This window comes from Cetorhinus maximus, chromosome X (assembly GCF_964194155.1).
Source record: "Cetorhinus maximus chromosome X, sCetMax3.hap1.1, whole genome shotgun sequence".
NCBI classification, from domain to species: Eukaryota; Metazoa; Chordata; class Chondrichthyes; order Lamniformes; family Cetorhinidae; genus Cetorhinus; species Cetorhinus maximus.
Genome location: NC_135917.1, coordinates 16,818,642 through 16,839,491, shown reverse-complemented (window position 1 = coordinate 16,839,491; position 20,850 = coordinate 16,818,642). Strand labels below are relative to the sequence as shown.

At 45.7% G+C, this 20,850-nt stretch overlaps 1 protein-coding gene across 9 annotated transcripts in view; it reads left to right on the top strand.

Annotated features, from left to right (window-relative positions):
• r3hdm2 (R3H domain containing 2) overlaps window positions 1-20,850 on the top strand; it is a 294,265-nt gene that overhangs the window by 170,651 nt on the left and 102,764 nt on the right. For all 9 annotated transcript variants that reach the window (XM_078534495.1, XM_078534493.1, XM_078534494.1 and 6 more), the window contains 4 exons: window positions 2,215-2,323; window positions 3,972-4,067; window positions 14,330-14,361; window positions 16,948-17,174. In XM_078534495.1, coding sequence (XP_078390621.1) covers window positions 2,215-2,323; window positions 3,972-4,067; window positions 14,330-14,361; window positions 16,948-17,174 — 464 coding nt within the window. The remainder of the gene's footprint in view (window positions 1-2,214; window positions 2,324-3,971; window positions 4,068-14,329; window positions 14,362-16,947; window positions 17,175-20,850) is intronic.

The following is a 20,850-nucleotide window of genomic DNA, read 5'->3' as shown; positions in this document are numbered from 1 at the left end:
CTACTATATCACAATTCCACATGTCAATCCTCACCCTTAACTCATTCATTTTACTTGTAATACTCCTGGTATTAAAGTAGAGGCCATCCAGCCTTGCCTTACTCCCTTGAAACTTAATGCAGCTGTGCTCCCCCTGACTTGATTGTTTTACTGTATTATGATGTGTCCCTATTCTGCTAACATTCTGTGTCCCCTCCCCCTGCCGAATTAGTTTAAACTCCTCCCAACAGCACTTGCAAGGATGTTAGTCCCGCTCTGATTGAAATGTAGACTTAAAGCATTCATATTTAAAATGGGCAGTTGCTTTCATGGCCAAAGGGCAATGCCCATTATTGATTAGCCATTTACATTGTCAGTTTCAAAGTTGCACTGCTTACAGGGGTTTTTTATTAACTCCACTTATTTTGGGGGCAGGAATAGCTGTGCTGTGCACCTCATTACAGTTTTACTTCCATTAAATTCACCTCTGTATCCAGTGCTTTCTTCCCGTTTCACCTGTTTTGGAGTGGTGCACAGGCTGCATTCTGATCTGCTTGCCCAATTCACATTTTCACAAGTTTTATTATTGTTGGTCAGTGGCACTGGTGTTTTTCTGCAAGAGTATTTCAAATTTCTATCCCTGCAACCTTCATTAGATTGGCTGCGATGTGAAAAGATTGCATTATACAAATAGAGACCCCTGATGGAATATTAATGGGTGGTATAATGCCTGAAGAAAGTTTAGTTTCTCAGTCTCCTCCAATGAGCCACCTGGAGGTCCCCAATTTCCAGATCCTTCAATGAGAGCAGAATAGATTTTGGCAAAACGCATTTGTGTCTGACGGTAACTGGGTATGTCCAGATAAAAAGTGTGGCAATCTCAACTTTGCAAGAATGACAGACATTTAGAGATTGGGGAGCTGTGATTGACTTGTTACAAGAAAAGAGAAAGAAAATAAACTTTCTTCAGGCTTTATACTGGCCATCATGTATGCATGAACCAACTCACTGTAAACGCTAAGAAGCTGTATTCCAACCATCAGCCTGTCTTGGTTAATGCTGACCTATCACAAAGACAGAGGCTCTGCCCACTCCACCAGGTTTCATTTGGAAATGCTTTCACAATATAACCAGACTTTTCTCGGTTGTGTGGTTGATTTCCCTCCAAACTTTAGCCCTTATTTTCTAATAATAGGATTGAGGATGCCGCTCCTCTATGGCAGCCAGCCGTAGGCAGTTGAATGCATTTTTTGCTCAATGGCGCCTAGACAGTGCAACTCAATACTATTGCTTGTGAACTTGGACAAGTAGGGACTTCTCTTAAAGGTGATGCACTGATACTTCCCCCCCCAATATATTGAGGGTGCTACCCCTCTCTTCTCTATCTAGGGCATTCTTTAATGAGAATTAAAATGTATGCTGAACAAAGGAGGAAATATTGGGATGGGTGGCTAAAGGCTTGGTCAAAGAGGTGGGTTTTAAAGAGCCTCTTTAAAAAAAAGAGGAAAGGAGTGTGGAGGGGCATGGGGAGGGAATTCCAGTGTTTGAGGCTTAGTCAGCTGAAGGCACTCTTGCCCCAATGGTGGATTGAAAAGGTGGAGATGGGAGGCATGGGGTACGCAACAAGCTAGAATCAGAGGAACAAAAAGTTTCGGGGGATGGTGAGGAGGTTGTGGGATTTGAGGAAATTAGAGAAGGCCATGAAGGGATTTAAATGCAAGAATGAACATTTAAATTAGAGACTTTGGGGGAACTAGGAACCAGTTTAGAGCAGTGAGGGCAAAGGTGATATGTGAGTGGAACTTGGTGTGGATTAGGAGATGCAAAACAGAATTTTGAATGAGCCAAAGTTTATAGAAGGTAAAGGATTGGAGGCTGGCCAGGGGAACAATAGAATAGGTGAATTTGAATATAATAAAAGCAAGTATGAGGACTCCACTGGTAGATGGGCTTAATTAGGATGGACACTGGTAACGCTCGGCAGTGGAGGTTGGTGGTCTTTGTAATGGGAACAGGAGTCGGTCATTCATACCCTTGAGCTGGTTGCAGCTAATATGGGTTGGAAACTTGACTTGAGATCAAGGAAGGCAAACAGTCTAGTTTAGCCTGAGACGATGGCTGGGATGGGGGAATAGAATCAGTAATGAGGGTAGCAAATTTGTGGTTTGATCTTCCTAGTGTTTAACTAAAAGCTGATAGTTTCTAATTTAAGGTTTTTCTTTCCCCCCACCATAGACCAGAGCAGAGGTTTTCAGATCATATAAAAGATGAGAAGAGTATGGATTTTCAAAAGAGATTTATCTTGAAAAGAGATGACACGAGTCTAGACAAGGATGACAACCAGGTGAGATCACACGTTGTGTGGCGTTAATTTACAGTAAAGCAAAACAAAACTCACGCTTCTATCCTTGTGAGATGGCAGTGCTGTTTGTTTGCTTCACCAATCTCTCTTTTTTGTATCTTGGATGTAGTTATGGAGAGCTCCTGACCTTTCTGTTTAAGGGGACACATTTATGAAAGAGTAAATGGGGAGGGAGGTGCAAGTTACCATGGCATGCACCAGAGTTGTTTTAAGAATCTGCTTGAGCAGTACCTAAGAGAGATTTCAGCATTGTTATTTTGCAAAGAAGCAATAGTATATCTGAAATAAATACAGAAAATGCTGCAAATGCAAAGAATCTGGCAAACGTTAGATTGAAACATTAACCTACCGCACTTTTTCAGACGTAAACAGCTATCTGCATTTTTAGCATTTGTTTTAAAATTTTTCACTCTCAAACTAAGATCCATTTTAGCCACACATTAAACGTATATTGCTGTTGGCCTTACTGTTGGCTAACATTATTAATGGCATTAGCCACACTCCCCAAAAAATGCTATTTACGTAACTTTTGGACAAGTGGAGTTTGCGGAGGATGGGAGGTTGGCAATGAGAGTATTGGAGAAATTGAGTCCACAGATAATAAAAGCATGGATAAGAGTTTCAGTGGCAATTGGGGTGTGGTGGAGATGGGCAATATTGAGGAGATTTGAAGTAAGTTGTCTTTTTCCTGGTGTTGGGTATATGTGGGCTTTGAAGCTCACTCAGTCAAACATGGTCTCTTTCAGTCTGAACAGCTGGCTGGATGAAAGGATTAGTGTCAGTACTGAGGGAGTAGAGTTTATTGGGGTGACTAGGGGGTAGTTAAATAACAGAAGGAATTTTGATTCATCCATAGTTTGATTGTCAGACTGTCTGACAGCACAGAAAGGGCTGAGGGAAATAGTGGAGCTGGGTGTTATCAGCATGCATATAGGAATTGGCCTTGTGCCTGGGGATGATGTCACTAAGGGATGTGGAAGAAGCGGCATCCAAGGATAGATTCTTAGAAAATTCCAGAGTGACAAGAAAAGCTATTGCTAAAGATGCACAGATAGGAGTGGAGTGATAAGAGTTCAGTACCTGGAGAGCTAGACAATGGAAGAGGGCTGATTGAGGATAATGATGTATTGACCATTTAGAACGCTGGGGAGAAATCAAGGGGAAACTGATTGGTAACTCACTGAAGACGCAGTCACAGCAGATGTCATCGTGACTTTAGCCATGTTTGCTTGATGCTGTGGATAGTATTAAAATGGGGAGCTTGGGAAGAAATCATTAGGTGGTTCCTTATAAAGCATTTATGGTATTTAGAGCACAGGGAATCTTACCATAGATTATGCGACTTATTGAGATGGCAATCGATGTCATCTTACATTTGCTTTTTGCAAATATCTAATTGATGCTTTTGTACCATGCAAAGAAGGTTTTACCATCCACGGGTTGGTAGGCCTAGTCTGCAGAATAGTTTCAACCACAGATTTCTCAGGAAGATTATATTTTGACAATTATTCACCTTGCTGGACTGGCGTTGAATGTTGGGAGGCAGTTCTCTCACACAAGAAAACTTTAAAGCTTATCTACTATCTACTTTTAGAAATTTGCTGTACTTTATTGTTTGGTCTTATTCCAGATGAGAGTACCTTTGCGAGATGACCGGAGGAGTAAATCGATAGAAGAAAGAGAAGAAGAGTATCAAAGGGTCAGGGATCGAATATTTGCTCGAGAAGTAAGCCTCACAGTAGTTATTCATGAAATGGGTTTATCCTTTGTTCGAAGGCTGGAATTTTGCTGTGGAATAATAATTGATGAAAATTAATCTTGAGATCAATAATAGCCAGATTATAAAAACCTATTTTTGAGAATCAGTATTCATTTATGCTAATGAGAATTTAAATTAGATATTATCTCTGTATACACGTGAAAAAGCTTCTACCATCATTGATTTGAATGTGTAATAAAAATCAATTAGTTGATCCAAAATTTATCTTGCAAAGCTCTTTTGGAACATATAGCAAAGTAGAAAGACTTTCCTTTTGTGTATGTGTATCAGGATGTCTAATGAACATAAGATATGAACAGGAGCAGGAGTAGACCACTCGGCCCATCGAGCCTGCTCCACCATTCGCTATGATCATGGCTGATTTTGGGCTTCAATTCCATTTTCCTGCCCACTCCCCATATCCCTTAATTCCCCAAGAGACCAAAAATCTGTCTATCCCAGCCTTAAATATATTCAATGATGGAGCATCCACAACCCTCTGGGGTAGAGAATTCCAAAGATTCACAACCCTTTGAGTGAAGAGATTTCTCCTCTTCTCAGTCCTAAATGATCGGCCCCTTATCCTGAGACTGTGCCCCCGTGTTTCAGATTCCCCGATTAGCGGAAATAATTGCTTTGTCCACCCCATCAACCCCCTTCAGAATTTTGTATGTTTCAGTGAGATCACCCTCATTCTTTTAAACTCCAGGGAATATAAATCTAATTTACTCAGCCTCTCATCATAGGACAACCCCTTCACCCCAGGGACCAATCTCGTGGACATTCACTGTACCGCCTCCAGTGCAAGTATATCCTTTCTTAAATGTGAAGGCCAAAGCTGCACACAGCAGTATTCCAGATGTAGTCTCACCAAAACCCTGTACAACTGTAGCAAGACTTATTTATTCCTGTACTCCAATACCTTTGCAATAAAGGCCAACATGCCGTTGGCCTTCCTAATTGCTTGCTGCACTTGCATGCTAACTTTCTGCATTCCTTGTACAAGCACACCCCAAGTCTCTTTGAACATCAACACATGCAAGTTTCTCACCATTTGAAAAATATTTTGCTTCTTTATTCTTACAACCAAAGTGAATAACTTCATACTTCCCTACATTATACTCCATCTGCCATCTTGTTACCCACTCACTTAACCTAGTCTGTATCTCTTTGCAGCCTCTGTCCCTCCCCACAGCTTACTTTCCCACCTAGCTTGCTGTTAACAGCAAACTTAGATACATTACTCTCTGTCTCTTCATCTAAGTCATTAATGTAGATTGTAAATAACTGAGGCCCCAGCACTGATCCTTGCAGCAGTCGACTGTTCACTGACTGTCAACTTGAAAAAAATCCCCGTTTATGCCCACCTTCTGTTTTCTATCCATTAACCAATCCTCTATCCATGCTCATATGTAACCCCGAACTCCATGAAGCCTTGTTTTGCCTATTAACCTTTTGTGTGGCACCCTATTGAATGCCTTTTGTAAATCCAGTTATACTACATCTCCTGGTTCCCCTTTATCTACCCTACTAGTTACATCCTCAAAAAACTCAAGAAATTGGTCAAACAGGATTTCCCTTTAGTAAAACCACATTGATTTGTTCTAATCATACAATGCTTTTCTAAGTGCATTGTTAAGACTTCCTTAATAATAGATTCTAGCATTTTCCCAACAGCTTGAGGTTAGGCGAACTGGCCTGTAGTTCACTGATTTCTCTCTCCCCCTTTTCTTGAAAAGTGGTGTAACATTTGCCAACTTCCAATCTAATGGGACCATTCCTGAATCTAAGGAATTTTGGAAAATCATAGCCAGCATATCCAATATCTCTGTAGCTATCGCTTTTAGAACTCTAGGGTGCAGGCCATCAGGTCCTGGGGATTTATCGGATTCTCGTCCCTTAAGTTTCTCCAATACCTTTTCTCTGCTGATATTAATTTCCCTAATTTTCCCCACGGTTACTGTCTATTTCTGGTATGGAACTTGTGTCTTCTACTATGAAGACAACCACAAAATATTTGTTCAATGCCTCTGCCATTTCCTCATTCCCCATGATCATTTCTCCTGCCTCTGCTGCTAAGGGACCAACATTTACTTTAGCTACTCTCTTCCTTGTTACATACTAATACAAACATACGAATTAGGAGCAGGAGTAGGCCACTTGGCCCCCCGAGCCTGCTCTGCCATTCGATATTATGGCTGATCTAATTGTCACCCCAACTCCATGTTCCCACCTACCCCCGAGAACCTTTCACCCCCTTGCTTATCAAGAATCTATCTAGCTCTGCCTTAAAAATATTCGAAGACTCTGCTTCCACTGCCTTTTGAGGAAGAGAGTTCCAAAGACTCGTGACCCTCTGAGAGAAAAAACTCCTCCTCATCTCTGTCTTAAATGGGAAACCCCTTATTTTTAAACAGTGATCCCTAGTTCTAGATTCTCCCACCCACAAGGGGAAACATCCTCTCCACATCCACCCTGTCAAGACTCCTCAGGATCTTATATGTTTCAATCAAGTCACCTCTTACTCTTCCAAAATCCAGCGGATATAAGCCTAGCCTGTCCAACCTTTCCTCATAAGACAACTCTCCCATTCCAGGTATTAGTCTAGTAAACCTTCTCTGCAAATGCATTGGAAGCGGTTCATCCTTCCTTAAATAAGGAGACCAATACTATACACAATACTCCAGATGTGGTCTCACTCATGCTCTGTACAACTGAAGCATCACCTCCTACTTTTGTATTCAATTCCCTTCACAATAAATGATAACATTCTATTAGCTTTCCTAATTACCTGCTGTACCTGCAGACCAACCTTTTATGATTCATGCACTAGGACACCCAGATCTCTCTGAATCTCAGAGCTCTGCAATCTCTCACCATTTAGATAATAAGCTTTTTTATTCTTCCTGCCAAAATGGACAATTTCACATTTTCCCAAATTATACTCCTTTTGCTAGGTCTTTGCCCACTCACTTAACCCACCCCTTTGTAGCCTCCTTATGCCTTCTTCATAACTTACTTTCCTACCTATCTCTGTGTCATCAGCAAATTTAGCAACTATACCTTTGGTACCTTCATCCAAGTCATTTATATGCATTGTAAACAGTTGAGGCCCCAGCACTGATCCCTGTGGCACACTACTTGTTACATCTTGTCAACCAGAAAATGATCCACTTTTGCCTACCCTTTGCTTCCTGTTAGCTAGCCAATCTTCTATCCATTCCAATATGTTACCCCCTACAGCATGAGCTTTAATTTTCCACAATAACCTGGAAATCTAAGTACAGTACATCCACTGGTTCCCCATTATCTACAGTACCTGTTACTTCTTCAAAGAACACCAATAAATTGGTTCAACATGATTTCCCCCTCTCAAAACCACGTTGACTCTGACTGATTACCTTGAATTTTTCTAACATTTCCAGCATTTTTCCTATGACAGATGTTAAGCTAATTAGCCTGCAGTTTCCTACTGTTATAAAAACTCTTATTATTGGTTTTTATATTTCTGACTAGTTTACTCCCATTTTTTTTTCCCCTTTTTATCAACTTTTTGGTGGCCCTTTGCTGGTTTCTAAAACACTCCCAATCCCCGGACTTGTTACTGTTCTTTGCAACATTGTAAGTCTCTTCTTTTAACCTAATACTATCCTTAACTTCCTGAGTGAGCCATGGATGGGTCCTTCTTGCTGAGTTTTTGTTCTTCAATGGAATGAACATTTTGAATTGTTTCTTTAAATGTTTCCTGCTGTTTATTTACCTCCATACCTTTTTGCTTATTTACCCAATTAACCTTAACCAGTTCTCCCCTCATACCTGTGTAATTAGCTTCAAGTTTAAGATTTTTGTTTGCGATTGGAGTATGTCACTTTCAAACATAACATGGAATTCAATGGTATTATGATCACTATTTCCCAGTGGATCTTTGACTATGACATTACCAATTAATCCTAAACAAAAACAAAAACAGAATTACCTGGAAAAACTCAGCAAGTCTGGCAGTACCAATTAATCCTGCTTCATTACACAATACTAGACCTAAGATAACTACCCGAGTCGGTTCCACTACATACTGCTCCAAGAAACCATCATGCAAACATTCTACAAACTCATCTTCTAGACCTTTCTTGCTAATTTGATTACCCCAGTCTATATATATGAAGATTAAAATCCCCTGTGATTATTGCATTTCCTTTGTTACAAGCTCCAATAATTTCTTGTTTAATGCTCTACTCAATGCTATAACTACTGTTACGGGGCCTATAAACTACTCCCACCAGCGTTTTCTGACTTTTGCTATTTCTAATTCCCACTCATACTGATCCTACTTCATGATCTTCAGCGACCAGATCTTAGCTCACTAATGTCCTTATGTCATCCTTTACTATAAGGGCTACCCCACCTCCTTTGTCATTCTGGCTGCCTTTCCGAAATATTGTGTACCCTGGAATGTTTATTTCCCAACCTTGACCACTTTATAACCATGTTGCTGTAATGGTGATTAGATCAAAATCATTTAGCTCTATTTGTGCCACTAGTTCATCTACCTTCTTGCTGATGCTTCCTGCATTCCGATAAAGTGCCTTTAATTTCATTTTTTAAATTCCCTGCAATGACCTTATTGGATGTACCTCTTTTGTTCGTCTCTGTCCCTTCCTGCTCCATTCTGCTTGTCCTTATCCACCTTGCTTTACTTCTCCGATACATTGATCTTTCTCCTTGGATTTCCAAGTCTCCCTTCACTCGAGCCTCTCCGTTCTGTTAGTTTAAATCCCTGTCCACAGCCCTAGTTTCATGATTGGCCAGGACAGTAGTCCCAGACCGGTTCAAGTGGAGGCCATTACAACAAAATAGCTCACTCCACCCTGTGTACTGATGCCATTGCCCCATGAATCGAAACTCCTTCTTCCCTCACCACTCTTTGAACCACATGTTTAATTCCCTAATCTGCTTGACCCTGTGCCAAGTGGCGCATGGCTAGGTAACAGTCCAGAGATGATTACCTTTGGCATTCTGCATTTTAATTTGGACCCTAACTCCTCAAATTCTCGTAGCAGACCATCATTCCTGGTTCTACCGATATTGTTGGTTTCCACAAGGATCACGACAGCTAGATCCTCCCCGTCCCACTCCAAGTTTCTCTCCAGCCTCAAGGAGATGCTTTTAACCCTTGCACCGGGCAGGCAACACAACCTTTGGAGCTCCTGGTTTCGGGTGCAGAGAACAGTATCTACCTCCTGACCATATTGTCTCCAATCACTACCACATTCCTCTTCGTTCCACCCACTTGAATGGGAATCTACACCATGGTGCCACGGTCAGTCCGCTCATCCACCTTGCAGTCTTTCTTCTCATCCACACATGTAGCAAGCATCCTGTACCTGTTGGACAAAGTCGAGGGCTGAGGCTCCTCCATCACTTCATGCTGGTTCCCCTTACTGGCCTGACCTGCAGTCACACCCTCCTGCCCCTGGCCATTGACCAGCTCTAAAGTTCTGCCTATCCTAAGGCGTGTAACCACCTCCTGGAATAAACTGTCCAGGTAACTGCCCCCATCACTGATGCATCGCAGTATCTGTAGCTCTGCCTCCAGCTCATGAACTCTGAGCCAAAGTTCCACAAGCTGCAGACAATTACCGCAGACATAATTTCCCTGGATCACACTGGTGTCCAGGAGAACCCATGTTCAGCAGTTGCAACACACTACCTGGTCTGCCTAGTTAATGAATTAATTTTCCATAATTTAGAATGAATAAATTCTACTAATCCCAATAACCTTTACTAATGCTAGTAGACCCTAATACTGGGCTGTTTTCAGATTCACCTCACCGCTAATGACCCTGCCCTACTCTCACACACACACCGTTAATGGCCCCACTCCTCTCGCACTCTCTCACATTTAATGGCCCCGCTCCTCTCTCTTAATTGGCTCCACTCCTCTCACACTCTCTTACAGTTAATGGAATCGCTGCTCCCGCTATTAATGGCACCGTTCGTCTCTCTCACTCCCTCGCTATTAATGGCCCTGCTCCTCTCTCCCTCTCTCACAGTTAATGGAATCGCTCCTTCCGCTATTAATGGCCCCGCTCCTCTCTCTGACTCCCTCGCTATTAATGGCCCCGCTCCTCTCTCCCTCTCTCACAGTTAATGGAATCACTCCTCCCGCTGTTAATGGCCCCGCTCCTCTCTCACTCTCTCACAGTTAATGGAATCGCTCCTCCAGCTGTTAATGGCCACGCTCCTCTCTCTCACTCCCTCGCTATTAATGTCCCCACTCCTCTCACAGTTAATGGCCTCGCTCCTCTTGCTGTTAATTGGCCCTGCTGCTCTCACTGTTAATGGTCCCACTCCTCTCACATACTCTCGCTGTTAATGGTCCCGCTCCTCTCGCTGTTAATAGCCCCACTCCTCTCGCTGTTAATGGCCCCGCTCCCCTCTCTCACTTTCGCTGTTAATGGCCCCACTCCTTTCTCACGCTCTCGCTGTTAATGACCCCACTCCTCTCACGCACACTCGCTGTTAATGATCCCGCTCCTCTCTCTCACTCTCGCTGTTAATGGCCCCGCTCCTCTCGCTGTTAATGGCCCCGCTCCTCTCGCTGTTAATGGCCCCGCTCCTCTCGCTGTTAATGGCCCCGCTCCTCTCACACACACTCGCTGTTAACGACCCCACTCCTCTCTCTCACTCTCGCTGTTAATGGTCCCGCTCCTCTCTCTCACACTCGCTGTTAATGGTCCCACTCCTCCCTCTCACTCTCGCTGTTAATGACCCCGGTCCTCCCTCTCACACTCGCTGTTAACGACCCCGCTCCTCTCCCACACTCTCGCTGTTAATGGTCCCGCTCCTCTCGCTGTTAACGGCCCCGCTCCTGTCTCACACTCTCGCTGTTAACGACCCCGCTCCTCTCTCACACTCTCGCTGTTAACGGCCCCACTCCTCTCTCTCACACTCGCTGTTAATGGCCCCGCTCCTCTCTCACACTCTCGCTGGTAATGATCCCGCTCCTCTCTCTCTCACTCGCTGTTAATGGCCCCGCTCCTCTCTCACACTCCCGCTGGTAATGATCCCGCTCCTCTCTCACACTCTCGCTGTTAATGGCCCCGCTCCACTCTCTCACTCTCGCTGTTAATGGTCCCGCTCCTCTCTCTCACACTCGCTGTTAATGGTCCCGCTCCTCTCTCACACTCTCGCTGTTAATGGTCCCACTCCTCTCTCTCACACTCGCTGTTAATGGCCCCGCTCCTCTCTCACACTCTCGCTGTTAATGGTCCCGCTCCTCTCACTGTTAATGGCCCCGCTCCTCTCGCTGTTGATGGTCCCGCTCCTCTCGCTGTTAATGGCCCCACTCCTCTCGCTGTTAATGGCCCCGCTCCTCTCGCTGTTAATGGCCCCGCTCCTCTCGCTGTTAATGGCCCCGCTCCTCTCTCACACTCTCGCTGTTAATGGTCCCGCTCCTCCCTCTCACACTCGCTGTTAACGACCCCGCTCCTCTCTCACACGCTCGCTGTTAATGGCCCCACTCCTCTCTTTCACACTCGCTGTTAATGGCCCCGCTCCTCTCTCACACTCTCGCTGTTAATGGCCCCGCTCCTCCCTCTCACACTCGCTGTTAATGGCCCCACTCCTCTCTCTCACACTCGCTGTTAATGGTCCCGCTCCTCTCGCTGTTAATGGCCCCACTCCTCTCTCTCACTCTCGCTGTTAATGGTCCTGCTCCTCTCGCGCACTCTCGCTGTTAATGGCTCTGCTCTTCTCGCTGTTAATGGCGCCACTCCTCTCTCACACTCTCGCGGTTAATGGCCCCACTCCTCTCTCTCACTCTCGCTGTTAATGGCCCCGCTCCTCCCTCTCACACTCGCTGTTAATGGCCCCGCTCCTCTCTCTCACACTCGCTGTTAATGGTCCCGCTCCTCTCTCACACTCGCTGTTAATGGCCCCGCTCCTCTCTCTCACTCTCGCTGTTAATGGCCCCGCTCCTCTCGCTGTTAATGGCCCCACTCCTCTCTCTCACTCTCGCTGTTAATGGCCCCACTCCTCTCTCGTGATCTCACTGTTAATGGCCCCGCTCCTCTCGCTGTTAATGGCCCCGCTCCTCTCTCTCACTCTCACTGTTAATGGCCCCGCTCCTCTCTCACACTCTCGCTGTTAATGGCCCCGCTCCTCTCTCTCACTCTCACTGTTAATGGCCCCACTCCTCTCTCTCACTCTCGCTGTTAATGGCCCCGCTCCCCTCTCTCACTTTCGCTGTTAATGGCCCCGCTCCTCTCGCTGTTAATGGCCCCACTCCTCTCTTGTGCTCTCACTGTTAATGGCCCCGCTCCTCTCTCTCGCTGTTAATGGTCCCGCTCCTCTCTCACACTCTCGCTGTTAATCGCCCCGCTCCCCTCTCTCACTCTCGCTGTTAATGGCTCCACTCCTCTCTCGTGCTCTCACTGTTAATGGCCCCGCTCCTCTCTCACACTCTCGCTGTTAATGGTCCCACTCCTCTCTCACACTTTCGCTGTTAATGGCCCCGCTCCCCTCTCTCACTCTCGCTGTTAATGGCCCACTCCTCTCTCTCACTCTCGCTGTTAATGGCCCCACTCCTCTCTCGTGCTCTCACTGTTAATGGCCCCGCTCCTCTAGCTGTTAATGGCCCCACTCCTCTCTCTCACTCTCGCTGTTAATGGCCCCGCTCCTCCCTCTCACACTCGCTGTTAACGACCCCGCTCCTCTCTCACACTCTCGCTGTTAATGGCCCCGCTCCTCTCGCTGTTAATGGCCCCGCTCCTCTCTCTCACTCTCACTGTTAATGGCCCCGCTCCTCTCGCTGTTAATGGCCCCGCTCCTCTCTCTCGCTCTCGCTGTTAATGGCCCCACTCCTTTCTCATGCTCTCGCTGTTAATGGCCCCGCTCCTCTCGCTGTTAATGGCGCCACTCCTCTCTCTCACACTCGCTGTTAATGGTCCCGCTCCTCTCTCACACTCTTGCTGTTAATTGCCCCGCTCTCCTCTCTCACACTCGCTGTTAATGGTCCCGCTCCTCTCTCACACTCGCTGTTAATGGCCCCGCTCCTCTCTCTCACACTCGCTGTTAATGGTCCCGCTCCTCCCTCTCACACTCGCTGTTAATGGTCCCGCTCCTCTCTCTCACACTCTCGCTGTTAATGGCCCCACTCCTCTCGCTGTTAATGGCCCCACTCCTCTCGCTGTTAATGGCCCCACTCCTCTCGCTGTTAATGGCCTCACTCCTCTCGCTGTTAATGGCCCCACTCCTCTCGCTGTTAATGGCCCCGCTCCTCTCTCACACACTCGCTGTTAATGGTCCCGCTCCTCTCGCTGTTAACGACCCCGCTCCTCTCTCACACTCTCGCTGTTAATGGCCCCGCTCCTCTCTCACACTCTCGCTGTTAATGGCCCCGCTCCTCTCGCTGTTAATGGCCCCGCTCCTCTCGCTGTTAATGGCCCCGCTCCTCTCGCTGTTAATGGCCCCGCTCCTCTCGCTGTTAACGGCCCCGCTCCTCTCGCTGTTAACGGCCCCGCTCCTCTTGCACTCTGTCAGTTAATGCCCCCGCTCCTTTTTCACTCTCCCACAGTTAGTGCTCTCGCACTCTCTCGCTGTTCATGGCCCCGCTCCTGTTGCGCACACTTGCTGTTCATGACCCTGCTCCTCTCGCTGTTAATGGTCCTGCTCCCCTCTCACTCTTTTGCTATTAATGGCCCTGCTGTTTTCGCACTCTCTTGCTGTTAATGGCCCCACTCCTCTCGCTGTTAATGGCTCCGCTCTTCTCGCTGCTAATGGCCCTGCTCCTCTCTCACTCTTTCACTATTAATGGCCCTGCTTGTCTCTCACTCTCTCGCTGTTCATGGCCCTGCCCCTCTTTCACTCTCTCCCTCTTGATGGCCCCACTCCTCTCTTTCTCTCTCTCGCTCTCTCTCTCTCTCTCTCTCAATGAATCCCAGACCGAAATGGAATCTTGGCTTTTACATCTCATCTGAAAACAGCACTGACGTGTCAGTCTAGATCATGTGTATCAATGTCAAATAGCTTAGTGCTACAGTTTCTTTTAGTCAAAAACGGCAAAGGCTCTCTGCAGTATTGCAGGTGTTTGAAGTGATTGATGGCCTTCAGGCAATGGAGCGTCAAAATTCATTTGTAGAGGGTATTTGGCCCACAAATGAAAGCTTCAAGGGTTTTAGGTCGATTTAATTCTTAAGATTTGTAAAATACTCTAATGTTTTCTCTTTCAGTCCTCGTACAATGGCTATCTGATGGACAGCAGGTCAGTGTCATGCGCACAGTACTCATGTATGTAGTTGCTTCTTTTAATTCAAAGAATGTCCCAAACCTTTAGAAATACATTTATCTTTCTAATACAATCAACAGAGTCTCCAAAGAATGCAGTTCTTCTAGTTTGCAAAAAAGGAGGCAGCTTTTTAGGTATTCAATTCTTTATTTGGAGCTCTTGCTTCTTTAAGAGCAGTGCAATGCCAGTGCATGGCTGTTTGTCGTTGGATGGCTTTGCAATGTGTTTGTCATAGTTCCGTCTACTCTTTTGTCACTGACAAGTTTTTATACTTTGCTGGTCTATATCTGAAAGTACACGAGTTCACACCATCAAAACTAATTTTGGCTGGCCTGGTGTTCTTATTGAGGATTCCAGGTTGGATACGAGGGAAGTTGAGAGATCCCTTTATCTAGTCTGTATAACTTAGCTCAAAGTGACTTCAACATAATGCCATTAGTCGTTTATTTTTTGTCCTTCTCTTGGTATCCTGTGGCACACAAGAGGTGGCAAATACAAACCTGAAAGGAAGTCACAATTATTTTGAGATCACCTATAATTGGGTGAAATTCTGCTCCAGTTACTTTGGGTGATTGCAAGATACTTTAGTCGGTCTTTGAGAAGTAGGCCTTTATCGTAGTTTGTTGGAGTGTTGGCATGTAATTGAATAAATTGACGTGTTTACCTGTCACAACTTAGTGTGACTCTTTAAATACTCTCCGCTAGCTTTACACTGTGGCCTTATTGTGTCTGGTCAACATCGGAGAAAAGTATGGCTGTGAATCATGTTAATAGTTTGAGGCTCTATAAATGCCTTAAGCTGTGACAAAGGTTAACTATCTTCCCTCATCCATCTCAACCTATCTGCAGCCTTTGACATGGTTGACTACACCATCTTCCTCCAACACCACTCCACTGTCATCCACCCAACTGAGTGACACTGCACTCGCCTGGTTCCATTCTTATCTATCTAGTGGTAGCTGGAGAATCACCTGCATTGCCTTCTCTTTCTGCTCCTGTACTGTTACTCCTGGTGTCCTCAAGAATCTATCCTTGGCCTCCTTCCAATTTCTGATCTGCATGCTGTCCCTCTGAGACATCACCTGATCAGTACATGTACACTGACAACACCCAGCTCTACCTCCCCACCACCTCCCTCGATTTCTTCACTGTCTTTAAATTGTCAGACTGCTTATATGACACCCAGTACTGGACAAGCAGAAATGTCCTCCAGCTAAATATTGGGGGACCAAAGCCTTTGTCTTTGGCCCTGTCACAAACTCAATTCCATTGCCATGAGCCCCATCCCTCCCTCTGGCAACTGTCTGAGTCCAAACATGGTGTCATATATGCCCCCGAGATGAACTTCCATGTCCACACCATCATTGAGCACCTATTTCCACCTCCGCAACAACGCCTGACTTCACCCCGCCTCAAATCATCTCCTGCTGAAACCCTCATTCATACCTTTATTACCTGTAGACTTGACTATTCCAATGATCTTCTGGCTGACCTACCACGTTCTACCCTCGGTAAACTTGAGGTCATCCAAAACTCTACTCACGTCTTAAGTTGCACCGAGTTCCATTCACCCATCACCCTTTTGATACCTCCTGGTTAAGCAATATCTTGATTTTAAAACTCACATCCTTTTTTTCAAATCTCTCCATGGCCTCACCCCTCCCTATCTCTAATCTCCACAAGCCTTACAACCCTCTGAGATATCTGTGCTCCTTCAATTCTGCCTTCTTGCACATCCCTGATTTTAATCGCACCATCGTTGGCAGTGGTGCCTTCAGCTGTCAAGGCCCTAAGCTCTGGAATTCCCTCCCTAAACTTCCCTGCTTTCCTTCCTCTCTCTTCTCCTTTAAGACGCTCCTTAAAACCTACCACTTTGACAAAAGTTTTGGTCACCTGCCCTAATATTCCTTTATGTGGCTTTGTATCAGATTTTGTTCAGTAGGACCCCTGTGAAGTGCCTTGGGGTGTTGTACGACTTTAAAGGTACTATATAAATACAGCTTTTTATTGCGTGTGCGCGTTAATGATTTTGCACCCGAGTTCTGTTGGCCCCTTTAAAATTGTCTTAAATGTGAATGCTTGTTCATGATTTATTATAATCGGTTGGTTTGAAAGCAAGGCAGTATTCAAAGGATGTGTTATGTAGGGCATTGAGGTGCTAGATTTACACCATGTTGCCTGTTCTCTCCTACCATCATTTCTTGGACTCAAATTCTTCTGTGCAGCATTCCTAGAATAGAGAGATGGATCTATTGAAGCACTTTGTGTTTGATGTGCTGATATTTTTGTTCCTGTTTGTTGCAGTTGTGAAAATGTTGGGCATGAAAACTAGTTGAATAGCACCACCGGCCATATCATTGTGGCAACATTTGTGTAGTACTCTAGTCCAATTTATTGATGTTTAAAGTAAACAAGAAACAATAGGCCTTCAGCAATTCTGTAAAAGCAGGAAACTCTTCTATGTAGGCAGATGAAACCTCATGGAACAAGACAGGAGTAGTGGCACTTTCCTGCTGCAAGATATTTTCAGCAGGTCACTGATTCGTGTCTCCATTGTTGCAGAGGAAACCGAGAGTGCCTAAGCAGAGCTTCTAGCAGCCGTCAGAGCAGCACTGAGAATGAGCTGAAGTCCTCTGAACCTCGACCATGGAGTAGCACGGACTCTGACAGCTCAAACCGCAGTTTGAAGCCGCCCGTAACCAAAGCAAGCAGCTTCAGTGGAATTTCCATTCTGACCCGAGGCGACAGCATTGGCAGCAGTAAGAGTGGAAGCAGGGTCTCCAAAACAGGTGCGCATTCAGCTGATGCATTTCCGAGAGTTGTTTTCTGTACTGTTCCTACATAAATAATCAGTTGGCTTGAAGTCTCTTCTTGCTGAGGCTCAAGGTTTGTTTTTTTCCCCCCCTCAATTTTTCATTTTGAAGGCCATGGCATGTCATTCCAGACCAAGTGTTATGCCTCTCAGGACTCATCTAATGTCTTTCTTGCACTGGCTTCTAACAAATTGAGCAGCTGGAATGAGTAGTCATCCATTTTTTTCTCTGAAAGCCAAATACTGCAGATGCTGGAAAAGCTTAGCAGGTTAGGCAATACCTGTGGAGAGAAACAAAATCAACGTTTCAGGTCGATGACCTTGCATCAGAACACAGTGAAGCGTAGAAAATTCTTACAGGGCGTGCCAGGGTAGCTCGAGGAAGGTTGTTTCCCTTGGCTCGGGGGGGTCCAGAACTAGAGGGGACAGTCTCAGAATAAGAGGCAGGCTATTTAGGACTAAGGTGAGGAAGAAATTCTTCACTCAGGGTGGTGAATCTTTGGAATTCTCTACTCCAGAGGGTTGTGGAGGCTCAGTCACTGAGGATGTTCAGGACAGAAATCAATAGATTTCTAGATCTTGAAGATATCAAGGGATTTGGAGATAGTGTGGGAAAATGGCCTTGAGTTGGCAGACCAGCTGGTTGAATGGCGGAGCAGGCTCGAGGGGCTGAATAACCTACTCCTGCTCCTACTTACTATGAAAGGTCATCAACCTGAAATGCTAACTCTGTTTCTCTGGAGATGCTGCCTGACCTGCTGAGCATTTCCACCATTTTTTCCAATCCTTGTCGTGAAGTGTCTGGTTTCCATGTTATGTCTTCCCACTAACAACATGGCTAGGATTGAGAACTAGTCACAAGGAATTATAGGAACAAACTGTGTTCTGTATCCCTATGGCACAACATGTTGATATACTGTTACAATAAGTTACCTCGCTGCCAGATTGCACCATTTCATTTGGTACTGTACACTCTGATCTGGATTGTGCAATGTTGAGAGATGCTCATTTCATTCTTCAACCAGGCACCCGTAAAAACTGATATTTCAGGCCAGTCCGTTCCACAACTGCTTAACCCCAGCTTTGACTGAGCCGTTTAACTTGTTTGAGCACTAGAAGGATGTTGTGCTGTTAAAGAACAAAGTAGCAACTATCATTGTGGTCTGCAGCTGTCAATCTGTGAATTGTCTCCTCAGAAGGAGACAAAATTAAAAACACATTTGTTTTGTCACCTTCATCTTTTGGCATTCTTGAGATTGAAACAAAGTTCCTGCCACAGCTATAGTTTCCTTTTAAATCACAATTTCTTGCGAGGTTTTCTGGCATTTACCTCCATCTGCTTATCATCTGAAACCACAGCAAAAATGGTGCAAATGTTTGTTCAGATGTTAAATTGACGCATAAATTGTGCCATCTTAGCATCTGAATCCCTGGGAGTAATTTATATATTTTACACCGGAATGAAGCCGAACGGGACACCCAGCGTCGACCTAGGTACCGGAAAAGACAGTGGCAATCTCAGCCCTGTCGACCCTGCAAAGTCCTTCCTAACATCTGGGAGCTTGTGCCAAAATTGGGAGAGCTGTCTCAGACTAGTCAAGCAACAGCCTGACATAGTCATCCTCACGGAATCATACCTTACAGATAATGTCCCAGACACCACCATCACCATCCCTGGGTATGTCCTGTCCCAGCGGCAGGACAGGCCCAGCAGAGGTGACAGCACAGTGGTATACAGTCAGGAGGGAGTTGCCCTGGGAGTCCTCAACATCGACTCTGGACCCATGAAGTCTCATGGCATCAGGTCAAACATGGGCAAGGAAACCTCCTGCTGCTTACCACGTACCGCCCTCCCTCAGCTGATGAATCAGTGCTTCTCCATGTTGAACACCACTTGGAGGAAGCACTGAGGGTGGCAAGGGTGCAGAATGTACTCTGGGTGGGGGACTTCAATGCCCATCACCAAGAGTGGCTCAGTAGCACCGCTACTGACAGAGTCCTAAAGGATATAGCTGCCAGACTGTACCTGTGGCAGGTGGTGAGGGAACCAACAAGGGGGAAAAACATACCTGACCTCATACTCACTAACCTGCTTGCTACAGATGCATCTGTCCATGACAGTATTGGTAGGGGTGACCAATTCACAGTTGTTGTGGAGACAAAGTCCTGCCTCCACATTGACAATACCCTCCATGTGGCACTACTACTGTGCTAAATGGGATAGATTTCGAACAGTTGTAGCAACTCAAGACTGGGCATCCGTGAGGCGCTATGGGCCATCAGCAGCAGCAGAATTGCACTCAAATATAATCTGTAATCTCCTGGCCCGGCATATCCCCCACTCTACCATTACCATCAAGTCAGGGGATCGACCCTGGTTCAATGAAGAGTGTAGGAGGGCATGCCAGGAGCAGCACCAGGCATACCTAAAAATGAGGTGGCAACCTGGTGAAGCTACAACACAGGACTACTGCGTGCCAAACAGCATAAACAGCAAGTGATAGACAGAGCTAAGCGATCCCACAAACAACGGATCAGATCTAAGCTCTGCAGTCCTGCCACATCCAGTCATGAATGGTGGTGGACAATTAAACAACTCACTGGAGGAGGAGGCTCCACAAATATCCCCATCCTCAATGATGGGGGAGCCCAGCACATCAGTGTAAAAGATAAGGCTGAAGCATTTGCTACAATCTTCAGCCAGAAATGCCGAGTGGATGATCCATCTCAGTCTCCTCCAGAGGTCCCCAGCATCACAGATGCCAGTCTTCAGCCAATTCGGCTTCTATGTGATATCAAGAAATGGCTGAAGGCACTGGATACTGCAAAGGCTATGGGCCCTGATAATATTCTGGCAATAATTCTGAAGACTTGTGCTCCTGAACTTGCAGCATTCCTAGCCAAGCTGCTTCAGTACAGCTACAACACTGACATCTACCCGACTATGTGGAAAATTGCCCAGGTATGTCCTGTACATAAAAAGGACAAATCCAACCCAGCCAATTACCGCCCCATCAGTCTACTCTCGATCATCAGTAAAGTGATGGAAGGGGTCATTAACAGTGCTATCAAACAGCACTGGCTTCGTAGTAAGCTGCTCACTGACGCCCAGTTTGGATTCTGCCAGGGCCGCTCAGCTCCTGACCTCATTACAGCCTTGGTTCAAACATGGACAAAAGAGCTGAACTGCCGAGGTGAGGTGAGAGTGACTGCCCTTGACATCAAGGCCGCATTTGACCGAGTGTGGCATCAAGGAGCCCTAGCAAAACTGGAGTCAATGGGAATCAGGGGGAAAACTCTCCGCTGGTTGGAGTCATATTTGTCACAAAGGAAGATGGTTGTGGTTGTTGGAGATCAATCATCTCAGCTCCAGGACATCACTGCAGGAGTTCCCCAGGGTAGTGTCCTAGGCCCAACCATCTTCAGCTGCTTCATCAATGACCTTCCTTCCATCATAAGGTCAGAAGTGGGGATGTTCGCTGATGATTGCACAGTGTTCAGCACCATTCGCATCTCTTCAAATACTGAAGCAGTCCATGTCCAAATGCAGCAAGACCTGGACAATATCCAGGCTTGGGCTGACAAGTGGCAAGTAACATTCGTGCCACACAAGTGCCAGGCAATGACCATTTCCAATTAGAGAGAATCTAATC